The 24,147-nt window shown below is 42.2% G+C and overlaps 1 protein-coding gene across 2 annotated transcripts; it reads left to right on the forward strand.

Moving 5' to 3' along the window:
• Positions 1-1,304: 1,304 nt before the first annotated feature.
• LOC109895655 (galactosylceramide sulfotransferase) lies at positions 1,305-19,130 on the forward strand. Of its 2 annotated transcripts, none has more exons than XM_020489533.2 (3): positions 1,305-1,704; positions 14,377-14,520; positions 17,746-19,019. In XM_020489533.2, the coding sequence occupies exons 2-3, from the start codon at positions 14,393-14,395 to the stop codon at positions 18,899-18,901; spliced, it is 1,284 nt and encodes a 427-aa protein (XP_020345122.1). In that variant the 5' UTR covers positions 1,305-1,704; positions 14,377-14,392; the 3' UTR covers positions 18,902-19,019. The 2 variants fall into 2 exon arrangements, with proteins under 2 accessions (XP_020345122.1, XP_020345121.1); XM_020489532.2 differs by having other exon boundaries at positions 1,306-1,704; positions 14,373-14,520; positions 17,746-19,130.
• The last annotated feature ends 5,017 nt before the right edge of the window (positions 19,131-24,147 follow it).

The following is a 24,147-nucleotide window of genomic DNA, read 5'->3' on the forward strand; positions in this document are numbered from 1 at the left end:
AGGAGTAGGCTTAATCTGAGTCCGGTAACACGCCTTTATTATGAAACTGAAAATGCAGAATTAATCAAATCAGCTTTTTACGTAAGATTTCCTGCTGTTCCTCACAATTAGATGAACTAGGATCCCCATTAGCCGACGCCAATGGGCGACAGCTAGTTTTACTGGGTTACCAAGACATTACAGACCAAAGACTACAGTTGACATACATTTAAAACATGAACATGTTGTGTGTTTGCATCTATCAGATACATGTCAGTACATACACACAAGTACTGTAGGTCACGTGTGGGAGAGGTGTTGCTTTATTTGTTTTTTGAAAACAGGGCTTGCTTTTCACTGGCGCTTTATCAGGTGGAAGGGAGTTTCATATAAGGCTCTGTATAATACTGTATGTTTCCTTGAATTTGTTCTGGACCTGGGGACTGTGAAAAGACCACTGGTGTCATGTCTGGTGGGGTAAGTGCTTGTGTCAGTGCTGTGTGTAAGTTGACTATGCAAACAATTTGGAATTTCCAACAAATGAATGTTTCTTACAAAAACAAGAAGTCTTCCCTCAACTCTTAGCCAGGAGAGATTGGCATGCATAGTATTAATATTAGTACAATGAAGAGCAAGACATGCCGCTCTGTTCTGGGCCAGCTGCAGCTTAACTTGGTCTTATTAATGTATTACATATACCTTTGATTCTTAAGTAATATAACTTACAAACTTAGTACAGAATCCATATATCATAACCCAAACAATGTATAGTTTCAAAATATACATAAGCTGTTGGTCCTTCAGTTGACAACAGCAGAACATTTTTCAAGCCCATCCCTCAAGTTCAGCTGTTTAGTTGAAAAATGAATTGTGGATATTGTTCTGTAATGTAACTGGGTTCACCACAAAACAAAGTGTACATGAAATGCAATACCCATGTCTTTTCAGTGTATTTATAACCTATTGTTCATGTTGTGCCCAAGAACATCCCTTAGCTGTGTGTATTTATGATAACCCATGGGTTCTCATGCCTTATTGCTTAATTCATACTTCATTATGTTATTAATCCTATTTTCATTTTGTTTTCAAATGATCTATATGCACAGCTTGCTAAAGTAGTCTTTAGAACAATACGGTCGTGAAACAGAGCAGGCTTGATAAGTTGGCACAATCGTGGGCTTTGTGCTTTGGCTCTCTGCATGTTATTTTTAAACAATTTGCTAGCCCTCCTATCAGCTTGCATCTCAGACTTGAGTCCAGTGTCTGCTCTCAATAGCCTTCTGTATAAAGACAGAAAAGAGCCCTTCCCCTGTCCCTCTACCCCCTCACTCTCTCTCTCCCTCTCTCTTTCTCTATGTGCCTCTCTCTCTTTCACACACTGTGCAAGTCCCCTGACAGGGAGCCTGATCACTGAGAGTTGAAAGTGGAGGAGGAGGGTGCCAGAGACATCAGGTTTGCATAATATACAGAGAGAGAGAGCACCTGCCAGGTGAATGGGCTTCGGAGCGTTGGGCTGTCATATGTAATGATAAGGGAAGTACTGGACCATGTGGTGGGGTTGTGACAGCATGTGCGATCCAACGGGAGCAGGAAAAAGGCACCAGTGGACCGGACAGCTCTTCTTATACTCACTGCTATACACTCTGAGGAGAAACAACCGTCCTAGGTTTCAACTTCAGTGGCATTTTTAATCTAACTGCAGTTGCTGGATTTATGCACAAAAGGGTAAGTGTTATTTTTCACAAAGAGAATCACAGATTTGTATATTGAAATGTATACTACAGACCGATTTATGGTTCTAAACAGTGATGTAAAGTACTTCAGTAAAAATACTACTTAAGTAGTTTTGGGGGGTATCTGTACTTTACTATTTACATTGTTGACAATTTTACTTTTACTCCACTACATTCAAAAATCAAATATGTACTTTTTATTCCATTACATTTTTCCTGGCACCCAAAAGTACTCGTTACATTTCAAATGCTCAGGCTGGGCAGCAAAATGGTCCAATTCACACCTATCAATATAATGCGTTGTCATCTCTACTGCCTCTGATCAGGCAGACTCACTAAACACAAATACTGCATATGTAAAAAATTGTGCCATCTGGTTTGCTTAATATAAGGAATTTGATCTATAGCAGTATGACAATTGATTACTTTTTTCACAACTGTACATAAGTACTTTTTAAACCAGATACTTTTAGACTTTTACTCAAGTAGTATTTTACTGGGTGTCTTTCACTTTTACTTGAATCATTTTCTATTAAAGTGTCTTTACTTTTACTCAAGTATGACAATTTAGTACTTTTTCCACCACTGGTTCTAAATACCTATTTTTTTGTCTTATTCTTTGACATAGGTATAATAGAATGATCATAATGTGCAACTAAAATATCTTATCTCAAGTTTGAGTTCTGAAATTTGGGTTGAAGAAAATTGTTTCAAATGATAGAGCAGCCAATATGGCCTGTTACAGAACTGATAATACTTACACTATACTCACTGGTTCTAGGGGGCCTAGGCTTGCCTAATTGTTCTGTAACCTGACTACCCAGCAAACATGGCCCTATTGACCCCATTTGGGTATTTGGTGGGCAGGGTGGGCAGGGGCTTAGCATGGGCTTAACATGGGCTAGCCCACAACAACCCCATCAGCCCAACATGGGCTAGCCCTGCAATGGGCTTTCCCCATACCAAGCCCACACCAGTACAACACAGGCTAGCGCAGTGGTTCCCAACCTTTTTCAGTTACTGTACCGCCAAGTACATTTTGCTCTGCCGATTAGTATCCTTGAAGACTAGCTGTCGCCATAGAGCCCCACAGAGGAGGTGTCATAATACCCATCAAAACAAGCGGTCAAACAGGAAAATGATTCCAAATGGTTTTCCACCATTCATTTTCCCATTTTAGAAACACTTAAAGTAAGGGCTTTGTCTCATGTAGGCTTACCCTGGCGTGACATTTTGATAACCATGTAAATCTCTCTCGGACAAGGGGACTTATATCAATATATTTGGCTCTATTTACTCTCATATTCAAAAATACTAATTAGCATCAAAGTAGGCATCAAATCACTGCAAGCTCCTGCACGTCATCTCTAACGGACACCTTCGCTAACAGGTATTGTGTCAATTTAAAACCTGCACAAGACATTTCACAGAATTGTTCATTTAAAGAAACGTAGCAAATGTATTAATTACTACATTTAGCTAACATTAGATAGTCAATCCAGAAATTCTTACCTAAACCTTGATGGATTCTGGGTTCTAACTCCTAAACTTGGAATAGGGTTAATTATCAGGTATCCTATTGAAATATTGAGTGCTTAGGTTTAGAGGGGCTACACCAGAAGTTAATGGTTATCTGTAGGAGGAAAGTATATGGTGGGGGCAATTAAGCTTGGAATGTACTGAGTGTAGGGAAAACGATCACGTGGCAGGCATTGATAAAGGGAGAGAGTCATGGATTAGTGATGAAGGGGGTCGAGGGCAGGTCAGGTCACGTTAAGGGAGAAGGAACAGTTTTTAGCTCGCGTCACTTAATTTCCTGCCTAGTAACAGAGCCTAGTAACAGAGATGTAGTGTTTGTACCTCAAATTTGGGTACATATACCACCGCTATTGTGAACATGTTTTTTTTCCCGGTTCAGCTGTTCGATCCTTTGGGGGACGATAAACTTGCTGTAAGCTTTCGTAGTGTCCGTCGAGTTCTTACTCTGATAATTAGAACCTAACAGCCTCGATTCGGCAATCTCGTCCAGATCATCATGGCATTTGTAGTTCTTTACGATAGACAAATTAAGAGCTAATTAGCATTTGGGGGTAAATACAGGTGAATACATTGATAAAGGTCACCTTGTCCTAGAGAGATTTACAAAGTTATCCCACGAAACACTGTCCTTAAAATCCTTTATGGGAAAATGAATGGTTGAAAATACGATTGGAACCATTTCCCTGTTTGACCGCTAGGTTTTATGGGTATTAATACTAAATACTGTGGTACTCTATAGGCATCGGCAAACAGGGATCCTAATAAATCAAATCAAACCCTCTCGTGCATTTTAAGCCTACGGTCTCATGAGTCTGCTCAAGTACCCCCTGTGGAAAGGCCAAATACCGCCTGATTAGGAACTACTGACCAAGCGGGAACCAGCCCAACATGGGCCAGGACCCCACCAAATCCAACAAGGGCCAGCCCACACCAAACCAAACAAAGGCGAGGGATAGCCCACACCAAGCCCAGTTACTTCATAATGTAGAGGCGGGGACTCATTCGAATATTTGGGGGGCGTGGTTTGCAAATACCACAATTCATGTTGTTAAGTTTTAAAAAATGCTGACAGAATACATTCAAACTAAATGAGGGTTTGGAACATTAAAGCCAATTATCTTGGAATAATCTTTTTTCAGATAGAACCTTATAGTTCTAAGTTCAGAAGATACAGTTGAAGTCGGAAGTTTACATACACCTTAGCCAAATACATTTAAACCCAGTTTTTCACAATTCCTGACATTTAATCCTAGTAAAACTTCCCTGTTTTAGGTCAGTTAGGATCACCACTTTATTTTAAGAATGTAAAACGTCAGAATAATAGGAGAGATAATGATTTCAGCTTTTGTTTCTTTCATCACATTCCCAGTGGGTCAGAAGTTTACAAATACTCAATTAGTATTTGGTAGCATTGCCTTTAAATTGTTTAACTTGGGTCAAACATTTAGGGTAGCCTTCCACAAGCCTCCCACAATAAGTTTGGTGAATTTTGGCCCATTCCTCCTGACAGAGCTGGCGTAACTGAGTCAGGTTTGTAGGCCTCCTTGTTCACACATGCTTTTTCAGTTCTTCCCACAAATATTCTATAGGATTGAGGTCAGGGCTTTGTGATGGCCACTCCAATACCCTGACTTTGTTGTCCTTAAGCCATTTTGCCACAACTTTGGAAGTATGCTTGGGGTCATTGTCCATTTGGAAGATCCATTTGCAACCAAGCGTTAACTCTGAGGTCTTGAGATGTTGCGTCAATATCCACATACTTTTCCATTCTTCATGATGCTATCTATTTTGTGAAGTGCACCAGTCCCTCCTGCAGCAAAGCACCCCCACAACATGATGCTGCCACCCCTGTGCTTCACTGTTGGGATGGTGTTCTTTGGCTCCCCCTTTTTCCTCCAAACAGTTCTATTTTTGTTTCATCAGACCAGAGGACATTTCTCCTAATAGTACGATCTTTGTCCTCATGTGCAGTTGCAAACCGTAGTCTGTATTTTATATGGCGGTTTTGGAGCAGTGGCTTCTTCCTTGCTGAGCGGCCTTTCAGGTTATGTCGATATAGGACTCGTTTTACTGTAGATATAGATACTTTTGTACCTGTTTCCTCCAGCATTTTCACAAGGTCCTTTGCTGTTGTTCTGGGATTGATTTGCACTTTTTGCACCAAAGTACGTTCATCTCTAGGAGACAGAACGCGTCTCCTTCCTGAGCGGTATGACAGCTGCGTGGTCCCATGGTGTTTATACTTGTGTACTATTGTTTGTAAAGATAAATGTGGTACCTTCAGGCGTTTGGAATTGCGCCCACGGATGAACCAGACTTGTGGATGTCTACAAATATTTTTCTGAGGTCTTGGCTGATTTTTTGATTTTCCCATGATGTCAAGCAAAGAGGGACTGAGTTTGAAGGTAGGCCTTGAACTACAGCCACACCTCCAATTGACTCAAAGGTCAATTAGCCCATCAGAAGCTTCTAAAGCCATGACATCATTTTTTGGAATTTTCCAAGCTGTTTAAAGGCACAGTCAAGTTAGTGTATGTAAACTTCTGACCCACTGGAATTATGATACAGTGAATGATAAGTGAAATAATTTGTCTGTAAACAATTGTTGGAATAATTACTTGTGTCATGCACAAAGCAGATGTCCTAACCAACTTGCCAAAACTATAGTTCGTTAACAAGAAATATGTGGAGTGGTTGTGACACGAACCGGCTCAAAGCCCATAAGGGAGACAACTTGGAGATAAGGAGTAACAAAATATATATTTATTAAATACAGTAACTAAGTACAATATACAATGGTGTGTAATCAGTAGTGTAAGTGAGTGTTTTGCATGAATGAATGTGATAATGCAGGGTGTTGAAAGATGCTAAAGCAAACAACCAAAAAACCACCAAGAAACACAACAAAATCTATAAAGGTGTCTGCGTGGAGAGAGTCTCCTCCATGAATGGGGAAGTGGTGTATTTATCCTGGGAGACACCGGGCCCAGGTGTTTCCCATGTAGCTGACGACCCTCCCAACTCCGCCCACCAGCATCCTAACAAGGAAAACAAGAGCAAAGAGAGAATACGGCAGACAGAATGGGAGGGTCATCACAGTTGAACGCGCTTTAATGACTCTAACCTAAGTGTATGTAAACTTCCGATTTCAACTGTACTTTTGTGTAACTGTTACTGAGAGTGTCATTCCAGTTTAAGTGTTCTGTGGTGAAGTCAGCAACATCTTTTAATTGAATAATCTTATTAAATTATGTACAAAACATTATGTACACCTGCTCTTTCCATTACATAGACTGACTAGGTGAATCCAGGTTAAAGCTATGATCTCTTATTGATGTCACTTGTTAAATCTACCTCAATCAGTGTAGATCAAGGGGAGGAGACAGGTTAAAGAATGATTTTTAAACCTTGAGACAATTCAGACATGGCCATTCAGAGGGTGAATTGGCCAAAAAAATATTCAAATGCCTTTGAACGGGGTAAGGTAGTAGGTTCCGGGCACACCGATTTGTGTCAAGAACTGCAACGCTGATGGGTTTTTCATGCCCAAAAGTTTCTAGTGTGTATAAAGAATGGACCACCACCCAAAGGACATCCAGCCAACTTAACACAACTGTGGGAAGCATTTTTTATTAATTTATTTAACCAGGTAGGCAAGTTGAGAACAAGTTCTCATTTACAATTGCGACCTGGCCAAGATAAAGCAAAGCAGTTCGAGACATACAACGACACAGAGTTACACATGGAGTAAAACAAACATACAGTCAATAATACAGTATAAACAAGTCTATATACGATGTGAGCAAATGAGGTGAGATAAGGGAGGTAAAGGCAAAAAAAGGCCATGGTGGCAAAGTAAATACAATATAGCAAGTAAAACACTGGAATGGTAGATTTGCAGTGGAAGAATGTGCAAAGTAGAAATAAAAATAATGGGGTGCAAAGGAGCAAAATAAATAAATAAATAAAATAAATACAGTAGGGAAAGAGGTAGTTGTTTGGGCTAAATTATAGGTGGGTTATGTACAGGTGCAGTAATCTGTGAGCTGCTCTGACAGTTGGTGCTTAAAGCTAGTGAGGGAGATAAGTGTTTCCAGTTTCAGAGATTTTTGTAGTTCGTTCCAGTCATTGGCAGCAGAGAACTGGAAGGAGAGGCGGCCGAAGAAAGAATTGGTTTTCGGGGGTGACTAGAGAGATATACCTTCTGGAGCGCGTGCTACAAGTGGGTGATGCTATGGTGACCAGCGAGCTGAGATAAGGGGGGACTTTACCTAGCAGGGTCTTGTAGATGACATGGAGCCAGTGGGTTTGGCGACGAATATGAAGCGAGGGCTAGCCAACGAGAGCGTACAGGTCGCAATGGTGGGTACTATATGGGGCTTTGGTGACAAAACGGATTGCACTGTGATAGACTGCATCCAATTTGTTGAGTAGGGTATTGGAGGCTATTTTATAAATGACATCGCCGAAGTCGAGGATTAGTAGGATGGTCAGTTTTACAAGGGTATGTTTGGCAGCATGAGTGAAGGATGCTTTGTTGCGAAATAGGAAGCCAATTCTAGATTTAACTTTGGATTGGAGATGTTTGATGCGGGTCTGGAAGGAGAGTTTACAGTCTAACCAGACGCCTAGGTATTTGTAGTTGTCCAGGTATTCTAAGCCCGAGCCGTCCAGAGTAGTGATATTGGACAGGCGGGCAGGTGCAGGCAGCGATCGGTTGAAGAGCATGCATTTAGTTTTACTTGTATTTAAGAGCTATTGGAGGCCACGGAAGGAGTTGTATGGCATTGAAGCTTGCTGGAGGGTTGTTAACACAGTGTCCAAAGAAGGGCCAGAAGTATACAGAATGGTGTCGTCTGCGTAGAGGTGGATCAGAGACTCACCAGCAGCAAGAGCGACATCATTGATGTATACAGAGAAGAGAGTCAGTCCAAGAATTGAACCCTGTGGCACCCCCATAGAGACTGCCAGAGGTCCGGACAGCAGACCCTCTGATTTGACACACTGAACTCTATCAGAGAAGTAGTTGGTGAACCAGGTGAGGCAATCATTTGAGAAACCAAGGCTGTCGAGTCTGCCGATGAGGATGTGGTGATTGACAGAGTCGAAAGCCTTGGCCAGATCAATGAATACGGCTGCACAGTAATGTTTCTTATCGATGGAGGTTAAGATATCGTTTAGGACCTTGAGCGTGGCTGAGGTGCACCCATGACCAGCTCTGAAACCAGATTGCATAGCAGAGAAGGTATGGTGAGATTCTAAATGGTCGGTAATCTGTTTGTTGACTTGGCTTTCGAAGACCTTAGAAAGGCAGGGTAGGATAGATATAGGTCTATAGCAGTTTGGGTCAAGAGTGTCCCCCCCTTTGAAGAGGGGGATGACCGCAGCTGCTTTCCAATCTTTGGGAATCTCATATGACACGAAAGAGAGGTTGAACAGGCTAGTAAATAGGGGTGGCAACAATTTCGGCAGATCATTTTAGAAAAAAAGGGTCCAGATTGTCTAGCCCAGCTGATTTGTAGGGGTCCAGATTTTGCAGCTCTTTCAGAAAATCAGCTGACTGGATTTGGGAGAAGGAGAAATGGGGAAGGCTTGGGCGAGTTGCTGTGGGGGGTGCAGTGCTGTTGACCGGGGTAGGAGTAGCCAGGTGGAAAGCATGGCCAGCCGTAGAAAAATGCTTATTGAAATTCTCAATTATTTGAGTCAACATGGGCCAGCATCCCTGTGTAAAGCTTTTGACACCTTGCAGAGTCCATGCCTTAACAATTTGAGGCTGTTCTGAGGGCAAAGGGAGTGGCTAAGTTCTTTCTTTCTTTTTACCCCTTTCGTGATATCCAATTGGTAGTTACTGTAACGGTTTTCCTTAGGTGAAGGAGAGGCGGACCAAAAGCAGCGTGGTGGTTATTCATGTTTTTTAATAAAGACACTAAACATGAATAAACTAACAAAAACAATAAACGTGGAAAACCAAAAACAGCCCTATCTGGTGCAAAACACAGAGACAGGAACAATCACCCACAAACACACAGTGAAACCCAGGCTACCTAAATATGGTTCCCAATCAGAGACAATGACTAACACCTGCCTCTGATTGAGAACCATATCAGGCCAGACATAGAAATAGACAAACAAGACATCCAACATAGAATGCCCACTCAGATCACACCCTGACCAACCAAAACATAGAAACATACAAAGCAAACTATGGTCAGGGTGTGACAGTTACAGTCTTGTCCCATCGCTGCAACTCCCGTATGGACTCGGGAGAGGCGAAGGTCGCGAGCCCTGCGTCTGCCGAAACACGATCCTGTCAAGCCACACTGCTTTTTGACACACTGCTGGCTTAACCCGGAAGCCAGCTGCACCAATGTGTTGGAGGAAATACCGTCCAACTGGAGACTGTGTCAGCGTGCATGCGCCCGGCCCACCACAGGAGTCTCTAGAGCGCGATCATTTTTCAACCACTCCAAAAATTTCTTGATAACGAACTATAGTTTTGGCAAGACAGTTAGGACATCTACTTTGTCCATGACACAAGTAATTTTTCAAAAAATTGTTTACAGACAGATTATTTCACTTACAATTAATTCACTGTATCACAATTCCAGTGGGTCAGAAGTTTACATACACTAAATTGACAGTGCCTTTAAAAAGCTTGGAAAATTCCAGAGAATGATGTCATGGCTTTAGAAGCTTCTGATAGGCTAATTGACTTCACTTGAGTCAATTGAAGGTGTATTTGTTGATGTATTTGTTATTTGTTGATGGAAGACCTACCTACAAACTCAGTGCTTCTTTGTATGACATCATGGGAAAATCCAAAGAAATCAGCCAAGACCTCAGAGAAAGAATTGTAGACCTCCACAAGTCTGGTTCATCCTTGGGAGCAATTTCCAATCGCCTGAAGGTACCACATTCATCTGTACAAACAATAGTACACAAGTATAAACACCATGGGACCATGCAGCCGTCATACCACTCAGGAAGGAGATGCATTCTGTCTCCTAGAGATGAACGTACTTTGATGCGAAAAGTGCAAATCAATCACAGAACAACAGCAAAGGACCTTGTGAAGATGCTGGATGAAACAGGTACAAATGTACCTATACGTATCTATATCCACAGTAAAACGAGTCTGAAAGGCTGCTCAGCAAGGAAGAAGCTACTGCTCCAAAACCGCCATAAAAAAGCCAGACTACGGTTTGCAACTGCACATGGGGACAAAGGTCATACTTTTTGGAGAAATGTCCTCTGGTCTGATGAAACAAAAATAGAACTGTTTGGCCATAATGTTTGGAGGAAAAAGTGGGATGCTTGCAAGCCAAAGAACACCATCCCAACCATGAAGCACGGGAGTGGCACCATTATGTTATGGGGGTACTTTGCTGCAGGAGTGACTGGTGCACTTCACAAAATAGATGGCTTCATGAGGAATGGAAAAGTATGTGGATATATTGAAACAACATCTCAAGACCTCAGTCAGGAAGTTGAAGCTTGGTCGCACATGGGTCTTCCAAATTGACAATGACCCCAAGCATACTTCCAAAGTGGTTGCAAAATGGCTTAAGGACAACAAAGTATTGGAGTGGTCATCACAAAGCCCTGACCTCAATCCCATAGAAAATTTGTGAGCAGAACTGAAAAAGCGTGTGCGTGCAAGGAGGCCTACAAATCTGACTCAGCTATACCAGCTCTGTCAGAAGCAATGGGCCAAAATTCACCCAACTTATTGTGGGAAGCTTGTGGAAGGCTAACCGAAATGCTTGACCCAAGTTCAACAATTTAAAGGCAATGCTACCAAATACTAATTGAGTGTATGTACACTTCTGACCCACTGGGAATGTAATGAAAGAAATAAAAGCTGAAATAAATCTTTCTCTCTACTATTATTCTGACATTTCACATTCTTAAAATTAAGTGGTGATCCTAACTGACCCAAGTCAGGGAATTTTTACTAGGATTAAATGTCAGGAATTGTGAAAAACTGAGTTTAAATGTATTTGGCTAAGGTGTATGTAAACTTCTGACTACAACTGTACATTGTGGAAACTGAAGAATTGAACTAAAAAAACTAACTGTCACGCCGAGAGGCTCTATAGCCACCTCTCTCTCAAGGATTGACTAAACTCCTAATTGCCCACACCTGCACACTTTACCAAGGCTTGACAGAGCATCTGGACCTGGTTGCTGCTGCCCCCTGGAATTGGAGTGTGGAAGTGGTTGTGCTAGTGTCTAATCATGCTCCTCAGACCTAACCTACCGAACCTATTCCATAGCATGGTTTCATTCAGACATGAGTTATTTGGGCATTGGCAATGACTGTGATGGTGTGCATAGCAACTTAGCCCTCACATTGAATGTTTTCCTGAATGTCTCTGTTTGGGGTTCATTGCCATGAATGTTTTCATGCACAGTATGTCAATATGTGCTTAGGTGACTGAAGATTATGATATCATTAGATAATGGATACATTACTGCTTATACGATTTGCGGAAAGAGTGACTTTTACCATTGCCCTTCACCATACAAATCAATTTTAATGGGCTTGTAGACAAACAGAAAGTATTCACACTCCTTTTTCCACATGCTGTTATTACAAAGTGGGATTGGATGTCATTGTCATTGTTTGTCAACCATCTGCACAAAATACTCTGTAATGTCAAAGTGGAAGAAAAATGTTAGATATCTTGATTAGATATCTTGATTAGGCAAGTACTCAACCCCCTGAGTCAATACAGCGATTACAGGTGTGAGACTTTCTGCTTAAGTCTCTAAGAGCTTTCCACACCTGGATTTTGCAAACATTTGCCAATTATTATCCTGAAAAACTCCCCAGTCCTTAACGATTACAAGCATACCCATAGCATGATGCAGCCACCACTATGCTTGAAGATATGGAGAGTGGTACTCAGTAATGTGCTGCATTGGATTTGACCCAAACATAACACTTTGTATTCAGGACGAAAAGGTAATTGCTTTGCCACATTTCTTTCTGTATTACTTTAGTGCCTTGTTGCAAACAGGAAGCATGTTTTGGAATATTTTTCTTCTGTACAGTCTTACTTCCTTTCACTCTGTCAATTAGGTTAGTATTGTGGAGTAACTACAATGTTGTTGATTCATCTTCAGTTTTCTCCTATCACAGCCATTAAACTCTGTAACTGTTTTAAAGTCATTGTTGGACTCATGGTGAAATCCCTGAGCGGTTTCCTTCCTCTCCGGCAACTGAGTTAGGAAGGATGTCTGTATCTTTGTAGTGACTGGGTGTATTGATACACCAGCCAAAGTGTAATTAATAACTGCACCATGCTCAAAGGGATATTCAATGTCTGCTTTTCTTTCTCCCATCTACCAATAGGTGTCCTTCTTTGCGAGGTATTGGCAAACCTCCCTGTTTGAAATTCACTGCTAAACTGAGGGACCTTAAAGATAATTGTATGTGTGGGGTACAGAGACGAGTTACTCATAAAAAATCATGTTAAACACTATTATTGCCCACAGAGTCCATACAACTTATTATGTGACTTGTTAAGCAAATTTTCACTCCTGAATTTATTTAGGCTTGCCATAACAAATGATTGAGTACTTATTGACTCATGACATTTCAGATTTTAATTTTTAAATAATTAGTATAAATTCCGACTTTGACATTATGGGGTATTGTGTGTAGGCAAGTTACAAAAACATCTCAATTGAATCCATTTTAAATTCAGGCTGTAACACAACATAACGTAGAAAAAGTCAAGGGGTGTGAATACTTTCTAAAGTCACTGTTACTTAGCTCCTACCCATATCAGACAATACTTGGTAGATGCAATATACCACATGTAACATTATGCAATAACAGATACCTGCCCAACAAAGGTGTGCATCCTTCCCAGAGCCAGAGTAAGAGCTCAGCCTAACGAAGCACACATCTATACCAAGGTCCATTGGCAGGTTAAACAGCTCCATGAAAAGATCCCTGATTCAGGGGGACGAGCGCTTAAATGTCTCCCATATATCCCAGTGCCTGGGCTGACTCTAATGGCAGGCAGAATGCCCCCTCACATGTCTCTATAATGGCCCCGTCATGGAACTCCCAGACAAAGGAGCAGAAGACATAGCCCCATTTTCAACTCCATCACTGAGTGACCAGCAGCCACAGAACGTTTTCTTTTCCACCAAAAAAACAACCATTTATCACACAAATGTCTGCAAAATGGTGATGGTGATTCTAGCTGATGTTAGACCTAATTGTTTACGGAAGATTTCAGTATTGAGGAGACGTCAAACTTCAACAAAGCCGTGGGAGCTTTCTGTCAAATAAAGAGCATTTTGATACAGATTTGGTTTGTCTTTAGTATAGTTGCTCGAGCACGCTCTAGGTTGCAACTGGGTGACCCACGTTACGTACTTAATGCTGCCAGTTTGTTCTGGGTCACTGTGCAGTCTGATCTGATTTCAGGCTGCAGGTTGAATGGCTGCAGATCCGTACTGGATCACTTTCCAGCCCCGTGCATTATTCATCTAAGGGACAGATGACACAGAACCACAGGGTATATCAGTCCGTGCTGTTGTGTGGCTACACCGTGCCCGTGTTCAGAGTAAAGGTGTAGCTGCAGCACTTTCAATAGCATGCAGGTATAACGCTTTATAATTGGAAGAATAGGTGTGATCCCTCACAATGTCTTACAACAAGACTTTTACAATGTTAAGCCTGTCTTATGTATCAGAATGTCAACTTAAATGAGGATAAATTCTTGAGTACAGGTTTAATGATTTGGTGCTGGGACATGTTTCTTCTTTGGACAATTCCCCATTGCACCTTTTTCAAGGAATTGTATGAAGGATGCAGTGTGTGTGTGTTCAAATGATCAAGGAATGTACATTTCTTGCCATTCGCTCAACATAAACCTAGTAGTTGTTTCATTACCAAAGGCACACAATGTGCTCATTGGAAACAACCATTTGACTGAGCTGAGACGTGTGTTCCCAAATAATTAGGAACAGGAGACAGTGGATCCAAGTGACTAACAGACTCCATGTCAATGAAAAAAAAGGGAGTTTGTTGATTTCAGGACTGTCAGCCTATTGTTTTTGTACACTGTGGATAACTTACACTGCTTTTTTTTGTTTCAGATAGCCCTCAATTTGGGACCATGGTTGTCAAACAGGGGAGGCAATGGAGGTCGATGTGCAAAGGCCTTGTCCTGGGTACCCTACTTACCAGCTGTATGATCCTGCTCTACTGCCTTTCTGCTCCACAGCTCCACTTCAACCTGCCCGAGTAAGCCCCTTTTAGACACTTTTTACCCGGGGAAGTTGTTGGGCATCCTTTGCAGTAAATATTGCATCAACAACATTCAGTAGCAATATACAGTGCCTTGCGAAAGTATTCGGCCCCCTTGAACTTTGCGACCTTTTGCCACATTTCAGGCTTCAAACATAAAGATATAAAACTGTATTTTTTTGTGAAGAATCAACAACAAGTGGGACACAATCATGAAGTGGAACGACATTTATTGGATATTTCAAACTATTTTAACAAATAACAAAATTATTCAGCCCCTTTACTTTCAGTGCAGCAAACTCTCTCCAGAAGTTCAGTGAGGATCTCTGAATGATCCAATGTTGACCTAAATGACTAATGATGATAAATACAATCCACCTGTGTGTAATCAAGTCTCCGTATAAATGCACCTGCACTGGGATAGTCTCAGAGGTCCGTTAAAAGCGCAGAAAGCATCATGAAGAACAAGGAACACACCAGGCAGGTCCGAGATACTGTTGTGAAGAAGTTTAAAGCCGGATTTGGATACAAAAAGATTTCCCAAGCTTTAAACATCCCAAGGAGCACTGTGCAAGCGATAATATTGAAATGGAAGGAGTATCAGACCACTGCAAATCTACCAAGACCTGGCCGTCCCTCTAAACTTTCAGCTCATACAAGGAGAAGACTGATCAGAGATGCAGCCAAGAGGCCCATGATCACTCTGGATGAACTGCAGAGATCTACAGCTGAGGTGGGAGACTCTGTCCATAGGACAACAATCAGTCGTATATAGCACAAATCTGGCCTTTATGGAAGAGTGGCAAGAAGAAAGCCATTTCTTAAAGATATCCATAAAAAGTGTTGTTTAAAGTTTGCCACAAGCCACCTGGGAGACACACCAAACATGTGGAAGAAGGTGCTCTGGTCAGATGAAACCAAAATTGAACTTTTTGGCAACAATGCAAAACGTTATGTTTGGCGTAAAAGCAACACAGCTCATCACCCTGAACAAACCATCCCCACTGTCAAACATGGTGGTGGCAGCATCATGGTTTGGGCCTGCTTTTCTTCAGCAGGGACAGGGAAGATGGTTAAAATTGATGGGAAGATGGATGGAGCCAAATACAGGACCATTCTGGAAGAAAACCTGATGGAGTCTGCAAAAGACCTGAGACTGGGACGGAGATTTGTCTTCCAACAAGACAATGATCCAAAACATAAAGCAAAATCTACAATGGAATGGTTCAAAAATAAACATATCCAGGTGTTAGAATGGCCAAGTCAAAGTCCAGACCTGAATCCAATCGAGAATCTGTGGAAAGAACTGAAAACTGCTGTTCACAAATGCTCTCCATCCAACCTCACTGAGCTCGAGCTGTTTTGCAAGGAGGAATGGGAAAAAATGTCAGTCTCTCGATGTGCAAAACTGATAGAGACATACCCCAAGCGACTTACAGCTGTAATCGCAGCAAAAGGTGGCGCTACAAAGTATTAACTTAAGGGGGCTGAATAATATGCACGCCCAATTTTTCAGTTTTTGATTTGTTAAAAAAGTTTGAAATATCCAATAAATGTCGTTCCACTTCATGATTGTGTCCCACTTGTTGTTGATTCTTCACAAAAAAATACAGTTTTATATCTTTATGTTTGAAGCCTGAAATGTGGCAAAAGGTCGCAAAGTTCAAGGGGGCCGAATACTTTCGCAAGGCACTGTATATGGTATACAGATGATACAGATTGCTTTATTTGCCACATGAATGATGGTAATAGGCTACGATGAGAGGCAAAATGAGTTTTGGGTCCTCTACGTCATTGCATAATGGTAAATCAGATCATATTTGTGATTTGGTGTGTTGTGTTGTACACTATCTGTCAAAAGTTTGGACACACCTACTCGTTCAAGGGTTTTTCTTTATTTTGACTATTTTCTACATTGTAGAATAATAGTGAAGACATCAAAACTATGAAATAACACATATGGAATCATGTAGTAACCAAAAAAGAGTTAAACAAAGCAAAATACATTTTATATTTGAGCTTCTTCAAATTAGCCAACCTTGCTGTGATGACAGCTTTGCACTCTCTTGGCATTCTCTCAACCAGCTATTCTGAGCACTTGTTGGCTGCTTTTCCTTAACTCTGCGGTCCAACTCATCCCAAACCATCTCAATTGGGTTGAGGTTGGGTGATTGTGGAGGCCAGGTCATCTGATGCAGCACTCCACACTCCTTCTTGGTAAAATAGCACTTACACAGCCTGGAGGTGTGTTTTGAGTCAGTGTACTGCTAAAAAACAAATGATAGTCCCACTAAGCTGGCGTATAGCTGCAGAATGATGTGGTAGCCATGCTGGTTATGTGTGCCTTGAATTCTAAATAAATCACTGACAGTGTCACCAGCTAAGCACACCCACACCATCACACCTCCTCCTCCATGCTTCACGGTGGGAACCACACATGCAGAGATCATCCGTTCACCTACTCTGCGTCTCACAAAGACACGGCGGTTGGAACCAAAAATCTCAAATTTGGACTCATCAGACCAAAGGACAGATTTCCACCGGTCTAATGTCAATTGCTTGTGTTTCTTGGCCCAAGCAAGTCTCTTATTATTATTTGTGTCCTTTAGTAGTTATGTCTTTGTAGCAATTCGACCATGAAGGCCTAATTCATGCTGTCTCTTCTGAGTGTTGAGATGTGTCACAAACTCTGTGAACCATTTATTATAATGAACTTATCCTTAAAGTCTTAAAGTAATGATGAACTGTTGTTTTTCTTTGCTTATTTGAGCTGTTCTTGCCATAATATGGACTTGGTCTTTTACCAAATAGGGCTATCTTCTGTATACCACCCCTACCTTGTCACAACACAGCTGATTGGCTCAAACGCATTAAGTCAGAAAGAAATTCCACAAATTAAGTTTTTACAAGTCACACCTGTTAATTGAAATGCCTTCCAGGTGAGTTCCACATGAAGCTGGTTGAGAGAATGCCAAGAGTGTGCAAAGCTGTCATCAAGGCAAAGGGTGGCTATTTGAAGAATCGCAAATATAAAATATATTTAGATTTGTTTAACACTTTTTTGGTTACTACATGATTCCATGTGTTATTTCATAGTGTTGATGTCTTCACTATTATTCTACAATGTAGAAAATAGTTTTAAAAAATAAAGAAAAACCCTTGAATGAGTAGATGTGTCCAAACTTTTGACTGTTACTGTATGTGTATGCTTGCTCTCCATAGGGTGCCAGTGCCTTACTCCTGCGCTCATCGGCCGGCTCAAGCCCACGCCTCACCATTCAGAAATGGCTCCCAGTATGCCACGGGACAGACGGGCCTCTGCACTCCCAAAGTGGATGTCATGTTCATGAAGACCCACAAGACGGCCAGCAGTACGCTCCTCAACATCCTCTTCCGCTTCGGAGAAAAGCACAGGCTCAAGTTTGCCTTTCCAGACAGCCGTAACGACTTCTTCTACCCATCCTCATTCCAACGCTCCCAGGTCAAGGACTACAGGCCTGGCATGTGCTTCAATATCATATGCAACCACATGCGCTTCAATGCACCGGAGGTGGCCAAGGTGCTCCCCACAGACACCTCCTACATCACCGTCCTCAGAGACCCGGCTGAGCTCTTTGAATCCTCCTTCCACTACTTTGGCCGCCTGGTGCCCATGACCTGGAAAATACCAGGCAAGGACAAGGTGGGGGAGTTCCTGCGTGACCCCCGGCACTACTTTGACCCTGATGGCTTCAACTCCTTCTACCTCAAGAATCTTCTGTTCTTCGACTTCGGGCAGGACAACACTCTGGAGCTGGGCGACCCGAGGGTGGAGGAAGGCATCCGGGCCATCGCAGGCTGCTTCCAGCTGGTCATGCTGGTGGAGCACTTTGAAGAGTCCCTCATCCTGCTCATGGACGCCCTCTGTTGGGAGATGGACGACCTGCTCTTCTTCAAGCTCAACGCCCGGAAGGGCTCCACCGTGTCCAAACTGACCCCAGAGTTGAGGGCCAAGGCCCTGGAGTGGAACGCTGTGGACTGGAGGCTTTACCAACACTTCAATGCCACCTTTTGGAGGAAGGTGGAGGTATACGGGCACCAGCGGATGGCTGATGACGTGGCGGAGCTCCGGAGGAGGAATGCAGAGATGGCGGCCGTCTGTATTGAGGGAGGGCATGCTGTGGATGCAGATAACATCCAGGAGACAGTCATGCAGCCCTGGCAGCCCATCGGGGAGAAGTCCATCATGGGCTACAACCTGAAAAAGAACGTGGACAAGGCCCACCTCAAGCTGTGCCGTAAGATGCTCACACCCGAGCTGCAATACCTGACAGAGCTGGGGGTCAACCTGTGGATCACTAAGCTGTGGGGACATGTGAGAGACATGATCAACTGGTGACAAGCGGGTGACTGAAGGGTGATTTGAGAGAGAGAGAGAGAGAGAGAGAGAGGCATATGTGGCCTGAGAGAGAGAGAGAGAGAGAGACAGAGGCATATCCGTGGCCTGAGAGAGAGAGAGAGAGAGAGAGAGAGAGAGAGAGAGAGAGAGAGCGAGAGCGAGAGAGATATAGAGAGGCATATGTGGCCTGAGGGAGAGAGAGAGACAGAGGCATATCCGTGGTCTGAGAGAGAGAGAGAGAGAGAGAGAGAGAGAGAGAGAGAGAGAGAGCGAGAGCGAGAGCGAGAGAGATATAGAGAGGCATATGTGGCCTGAGAGAGAGAGAGAGAGAGAGAGGCATATCCGTGGTCTGAGAGAGAGAGAGAGAGCGAGAGCGAGAGAGATATAGAGAGGCATATGTGGCCTGAGGGAGAGAGAGAGACAGAGGCATATCCGTGGTCTGAGAGAGAGAGAGAGAGAGAGAGAGCGAGAGCGAGAGAGATATAGAGAGGCATATGTGGCCTGAGAGAGAGAGAGAGAGAGAGAGAGGCATATCCGTGGTCTGAGAGAGAGAGAGAGAGAGAGCGAGAGCGAGAGAGATATAGAGAGGCATATGTGGCCTGAGGGAGAGAGAGAGGTGGAGGCATATCCGTGGCCTGAGAGAGAGAGAGAGAGAGGGGGGGCATATCCGTGGCCTGAGAGAGAGAGCGAGAGAGAGAGAGGGGCATATTTGTGGCCTGAGAGAGAGAGAGAGAGAGAGAGAGAGAGAGAGAGAGAGAGAGAGAGAGAGAGAGAGAGAGAGAGAGAGAGAGAGAGAGAGAGAGAGAGAGAGAGAGAGAGAGAGAGAGAGAGAGAGAGAGAGAGAGAGAGAGAGAGAGAGAGAGAGAGAGAGAGAGAGAGAGAGAGAGAGAGAGAGAGAGAGAGAGAGAGAGAGAGAGAAGGAACAAGAGAGATAGAGAGATAGAGATAGAGAGAGAGAGAGAGAGAGAGAGAGAGAGAGAGAGAGAGAGAGAGAGAGAGAGAGAGAGAGAGAGAGAGAGAGAGAGAGAGAGAGAGAGAGAGGCATATCCGTGGCCTGAATGTGTCAGCAGTCAGCACAGTCAGCAAGACTGTGAGCGAGAGCGAGAGAGAGAGAGAGGGGCATATTTGTGGCCTGAGAGAGAGAGAGAGAGAGAGAGAGAGAGAGAGAGAGAGAGAGAGAGAGAGAGAGAGAGAGAGAGAGAGAGAGAGAGAGAGAGAGAGAGAGAGAGAGAGAGAGAGAGAGAGAGAGAGAGAGAGAGAGAGAGAGAGAGAGAGAGAGAGAGAGAGAGAGAGAGAGAGAGAGAGAGAGGAGAGAGAGAGAGAGAGAGAGAGAAGGAACAAGAGAGATAGAGAGATAGAGAGAGAGAGAGAGAGAGAGAGAGAGAGAGAGAGAGAGAGAGAGAGAGAGAGAGAGAGAGAGAGAGAGAGAGAGAGAGAGAGAGAGAGAGAGAGAGAGAGGCATATCCGTGGCCTGAATGTGTCAGCAGTCAGCACAGTCAGCACTATGTGTCAGCAGTATTGACTTGTTTGCCTAAATGGAAAACTCCACCCCAAAACTATCTTTTGGTATTTGTTTCATTAGTCCATTGTTGATATTGTCCCGAAACGTTTTGCATGTCAGCAGTCAAGTTTTCAGAATTACAGCTAGTATGATGCATTTTGAATCATATGATGCTGTGTTTTGCAGAATGTCATGTAAAATGCATTCTACCAGCTATATTTCTGTATTTTGAAAGTTATATATCTTGAAAACTTCATCGCTGACAAGCAAAACATTTTGGGACTATATCAACAATGCAGTGCTTAATTTGTAAATTGGTAGGTGCCAGAACAGTGTGCCAGAGAGGGGGGTGACTTGCGGGGCTCTGATGTACCAGAATACATGAAAAAAAAATCTCCTTTTTAATAAATTCCATGCAGCATTATCATAGCTTTTGCCACTGACATAGAGCGGTAGAGAAGAAGCGCTTGCATAAATTCTACATATGGGGGGGAAAAATGGAGCTTAGTGTCCGTGAAAAATGTGGCCTTTTATTAAAACATTGAATGAAATTAATTCTACATCATATTAGATTAATGGAGACTTAAGCATACTATTTTTAATACCTCGAGAATGATCGTAATGACAGGCTACTTTGACACGGGCAAACTGAGAATCTGAGATCACTAGAAATGAGTTTGTCTTGAATTCATCAATAGCCTAGGCCTGTGTGTGCGGGGAGACACAATCCACACCTAGCCAGTATTTTTTTTATAAGCTATTGATCCTCTGTGGGTGAATTATAGTTTTACTCCTGATGTAGTATACAGAATTGTTTCATTCCTTCCTGAACAGACAGCGGTAATTATTCAGCGTTGGCAAATGTAGGCTATTTCAATCTATCAGTGTTGCTGCGGCACCTCCAACAACCTTCCTGTGGCTATGATTATATAAGGAAATAAATTATGAAGTGCAAAGCTGGAGAGAAGAGAGTTGAAGGTTCATGTCTATCAGAGTAGAAAGAGGGAGAGAGAGAGAGATCATAGAAAGTGAATATCATTTTAGTTATGTAAAGGATACAGTCGTGCTTCCTTCTCTCACCACAGCAATGGTCACGCTTTGGTATAGGGCACAATGTTGGGCAAACCATAAACACGGGCCAGTCCAACATGGACACATTCTTAGAATATCAGGCACGTTTTCTCTTTACGTTTTTTTACGGGGCAGGAGAATTACAGAGGAGTCAAAGTTGAGTTAACTCAGATTGCTTCTATTATATTTTTTACATTGTAAACAGTGAAAATAATTGTTCATGACACAATATGTACTGGATCCTGGCAAATGGTTTCTGGAACGAAAATGTTAAAAACGGAGAAGTGCCAAGCCTGTTCCAACAGGATCCGGCTCAAATTAAGCACTGCAGCAATTGACCAATGAAACAAATACCTACATTTATTTTCCCATAAATACAGTGCATGTTTGCAAAATGTAATGTACCCGGTAGGTGCTTGAGAACGGCAACGTTTTCAGTTACAATCTGAAGATATGCATAGCATTGTAACATACGTCACTCTCCCGCTTTAAAATGTGTTTTGTGTTTATAGGGGGCAAATGGTCCCTTTTATTTCCCCTCTATTTATTTATGGTGAAATTGAATACTATTGAAAACTGACCCGAACCATTCCTCCATTTGTCTATTTGGTTGGTTTCAATGACAACAAGTTCAGATTCCCCTTTATGAAAGACACATATTCAAGAACATATTGAGGGCAAATTTAGGACAATAAAATGAGAATACTGAATATTCGGATCTAACCCATCAGCCCTGCCAATTTTAGAAAGTGATACTCTTGTATTTTCGAAATAAAGACCAAATGAAAAAGGTGTCTGTTGTATTGCTTTATTATGAACGTTGTTCCCTATGTTAATATTTCTAAAATGATATCTTGATGCGCAGCATTCTGCTTTTCTTTTCAAGCCATTTTATCATCTCTATTTTACATCCACTTTACAGTAAAGTCATGATAGTAACAACGGATAATGTGTAAACACACATGTGTGTGTGTCATTTTGTCTGTAAGTGTGTAGCTACACATTAACGTAGTTCAGTGTCTCTGAGTACAAAGATTTTTCGTGAGCGGTAATCAGTGTGGAATTTACTGAATTTAAAATGGGTTAAACTGAGATTTCGTGTCACTGGCCTACCCCATAACGTCAAGGTGCAAATATGTTTTTCGAAATAGTTTACAAATGAATTCAAAATGAAAAGAGTCAATACGTTTTCAACCTCTTTGTTATGGCAGGTATAAATACGTTCAGGAGTAAAATGTGCTTATCAAGTCACTTAAGGAATTGCATGGACTCACTCTGTGTGCAATAATAGTGTTTAACATCATTTTTGAATGACCACCTCATCTCTGTACCCCACACATACAATTATCTGTAAGGTCCCTCAGTTGACCAGTGAATTTCAAACACCTGAATCAACCACAAAGACCAGGAAGGTTTTCCAATGCCTCACATAGAAGGGCACCCATTGGTAGATGGGTACAAATAAAAAATAATCTGACATTAAATATTATTTTTTAAATTATTTATCTAGGCAAGTCAGTTAAGAATTCTTATTTACAATGCCGGCCTACACCGGACAATCCCAAACAATGCATGCTGGTTGTGAAACAGCCTGGATTTGAACCGGGGTGTCCTGTAGCACTGAGATGCAGTGCCGTAGATCGCTGCGCCACTCGGGAGCCTATGGTAGGCATGGTGAAGTTATTCATTACAATATGGATGGTGTATCAATACACCCAGTCAATACACAGATACAGGCGTCCTTCCTAAATCGGTTGTCAGAGAGGAAGAATACCTCTCATGGATTTCACCATAAGGCTAAAGAAATGTACTTTATGTCATGAATACAAATCGTTATGTTTGGGGCAAATCCAACACAACACATCATTGAGTACCACTCTTTGAATTTTCGAGCATGGTGGCGGCTGCATCATGTTATGGGTGTGCTTGCAATCGTTAATGACGAGAGAGTTTTAGAGGATAAAAAGATATGGAATAAAGATAGGCACATGCAAAATCCTAGAGGAGAACCTGGTTCAGTCTGCTTTCCATCAGACACTGGGAGACAGATTCACCTTTCAGCAGGACAATAACCTAAAACACAAGGCCAAATATACACGGTAGTTGCTTACTAAGAAGACATTGAATGTTCCTGAGTAGCCTGGTTACAGTTTTAAATTAGTTAGGCTTGAAAATCTATGGAAAGACATGAAAATGGCTGTTTAGCAATGGTCAACAACCAATTTGACAGAGCTTGAAAAAGAAAAAGGTGCAAATATTGTACAATCCCGGTGTGCAAAGCTCTTAAAGACTTATCCAGAAAGACTCACAGCTGTAATCACTGCCATAGGTGATACTAACATGTATTGACTCAGGGGGGGGGGGGGGGGGGGGGAATACTTATATAAATTAGATTTATTTTTGTTCCTTTTAAATACATTTGCAAAAATGTTTTAAAAAACAACATGTTTTTGTCTTTAGGAGGTATTGTGTGTAGATGGGTGAGAAAAACATATATTTAATCATTTTTTAATTCAGGTTGTAACACAACAAAATGTGGAATAAGTCAAGGGGTAGGAATACTTTCTGAAGGGATAGACCAGAGGAACATACTGTATGTACAGTACAGTACTTGGAAAAAAAACGTTTCATTTTCTGGCGATAAATCGAAGAGAAAAGCGAGCAACTCACTTTC

This window comes from Oncorhynchus kisutch, linkage group LG8, assembly GCF_002021735.2.
Source record: "Oncorhynchus kisutch isolate 150728-3 linkage group LG8, Okis_V2, whole genome shotgun sequence".
In the NCBI taxonomy this organism is placed as follows: Eukaryota; Metazoa; Chordata; class Actinopteri; order Salmoniformes; family Salmonidae; genus Oncorhynchus; species Oncorhynchus kisutch.

Coding starts and splice junctions, on each gene's coding strand:
- LOC109895655 (XM_020489533.2), top strand. CDS start 14,393: ATGGTTGTCAAACAGGGGAGGCAATGGAGGTCGATGTGCAAAGGCCTT. Junction 14,521..17,745: donor CTCCACTTCAACCTGCCCGA/GTAAGCCCCTTT, acceptor TGCTCTCCATAG/GGTGCCAGTGCCTTACTCCT.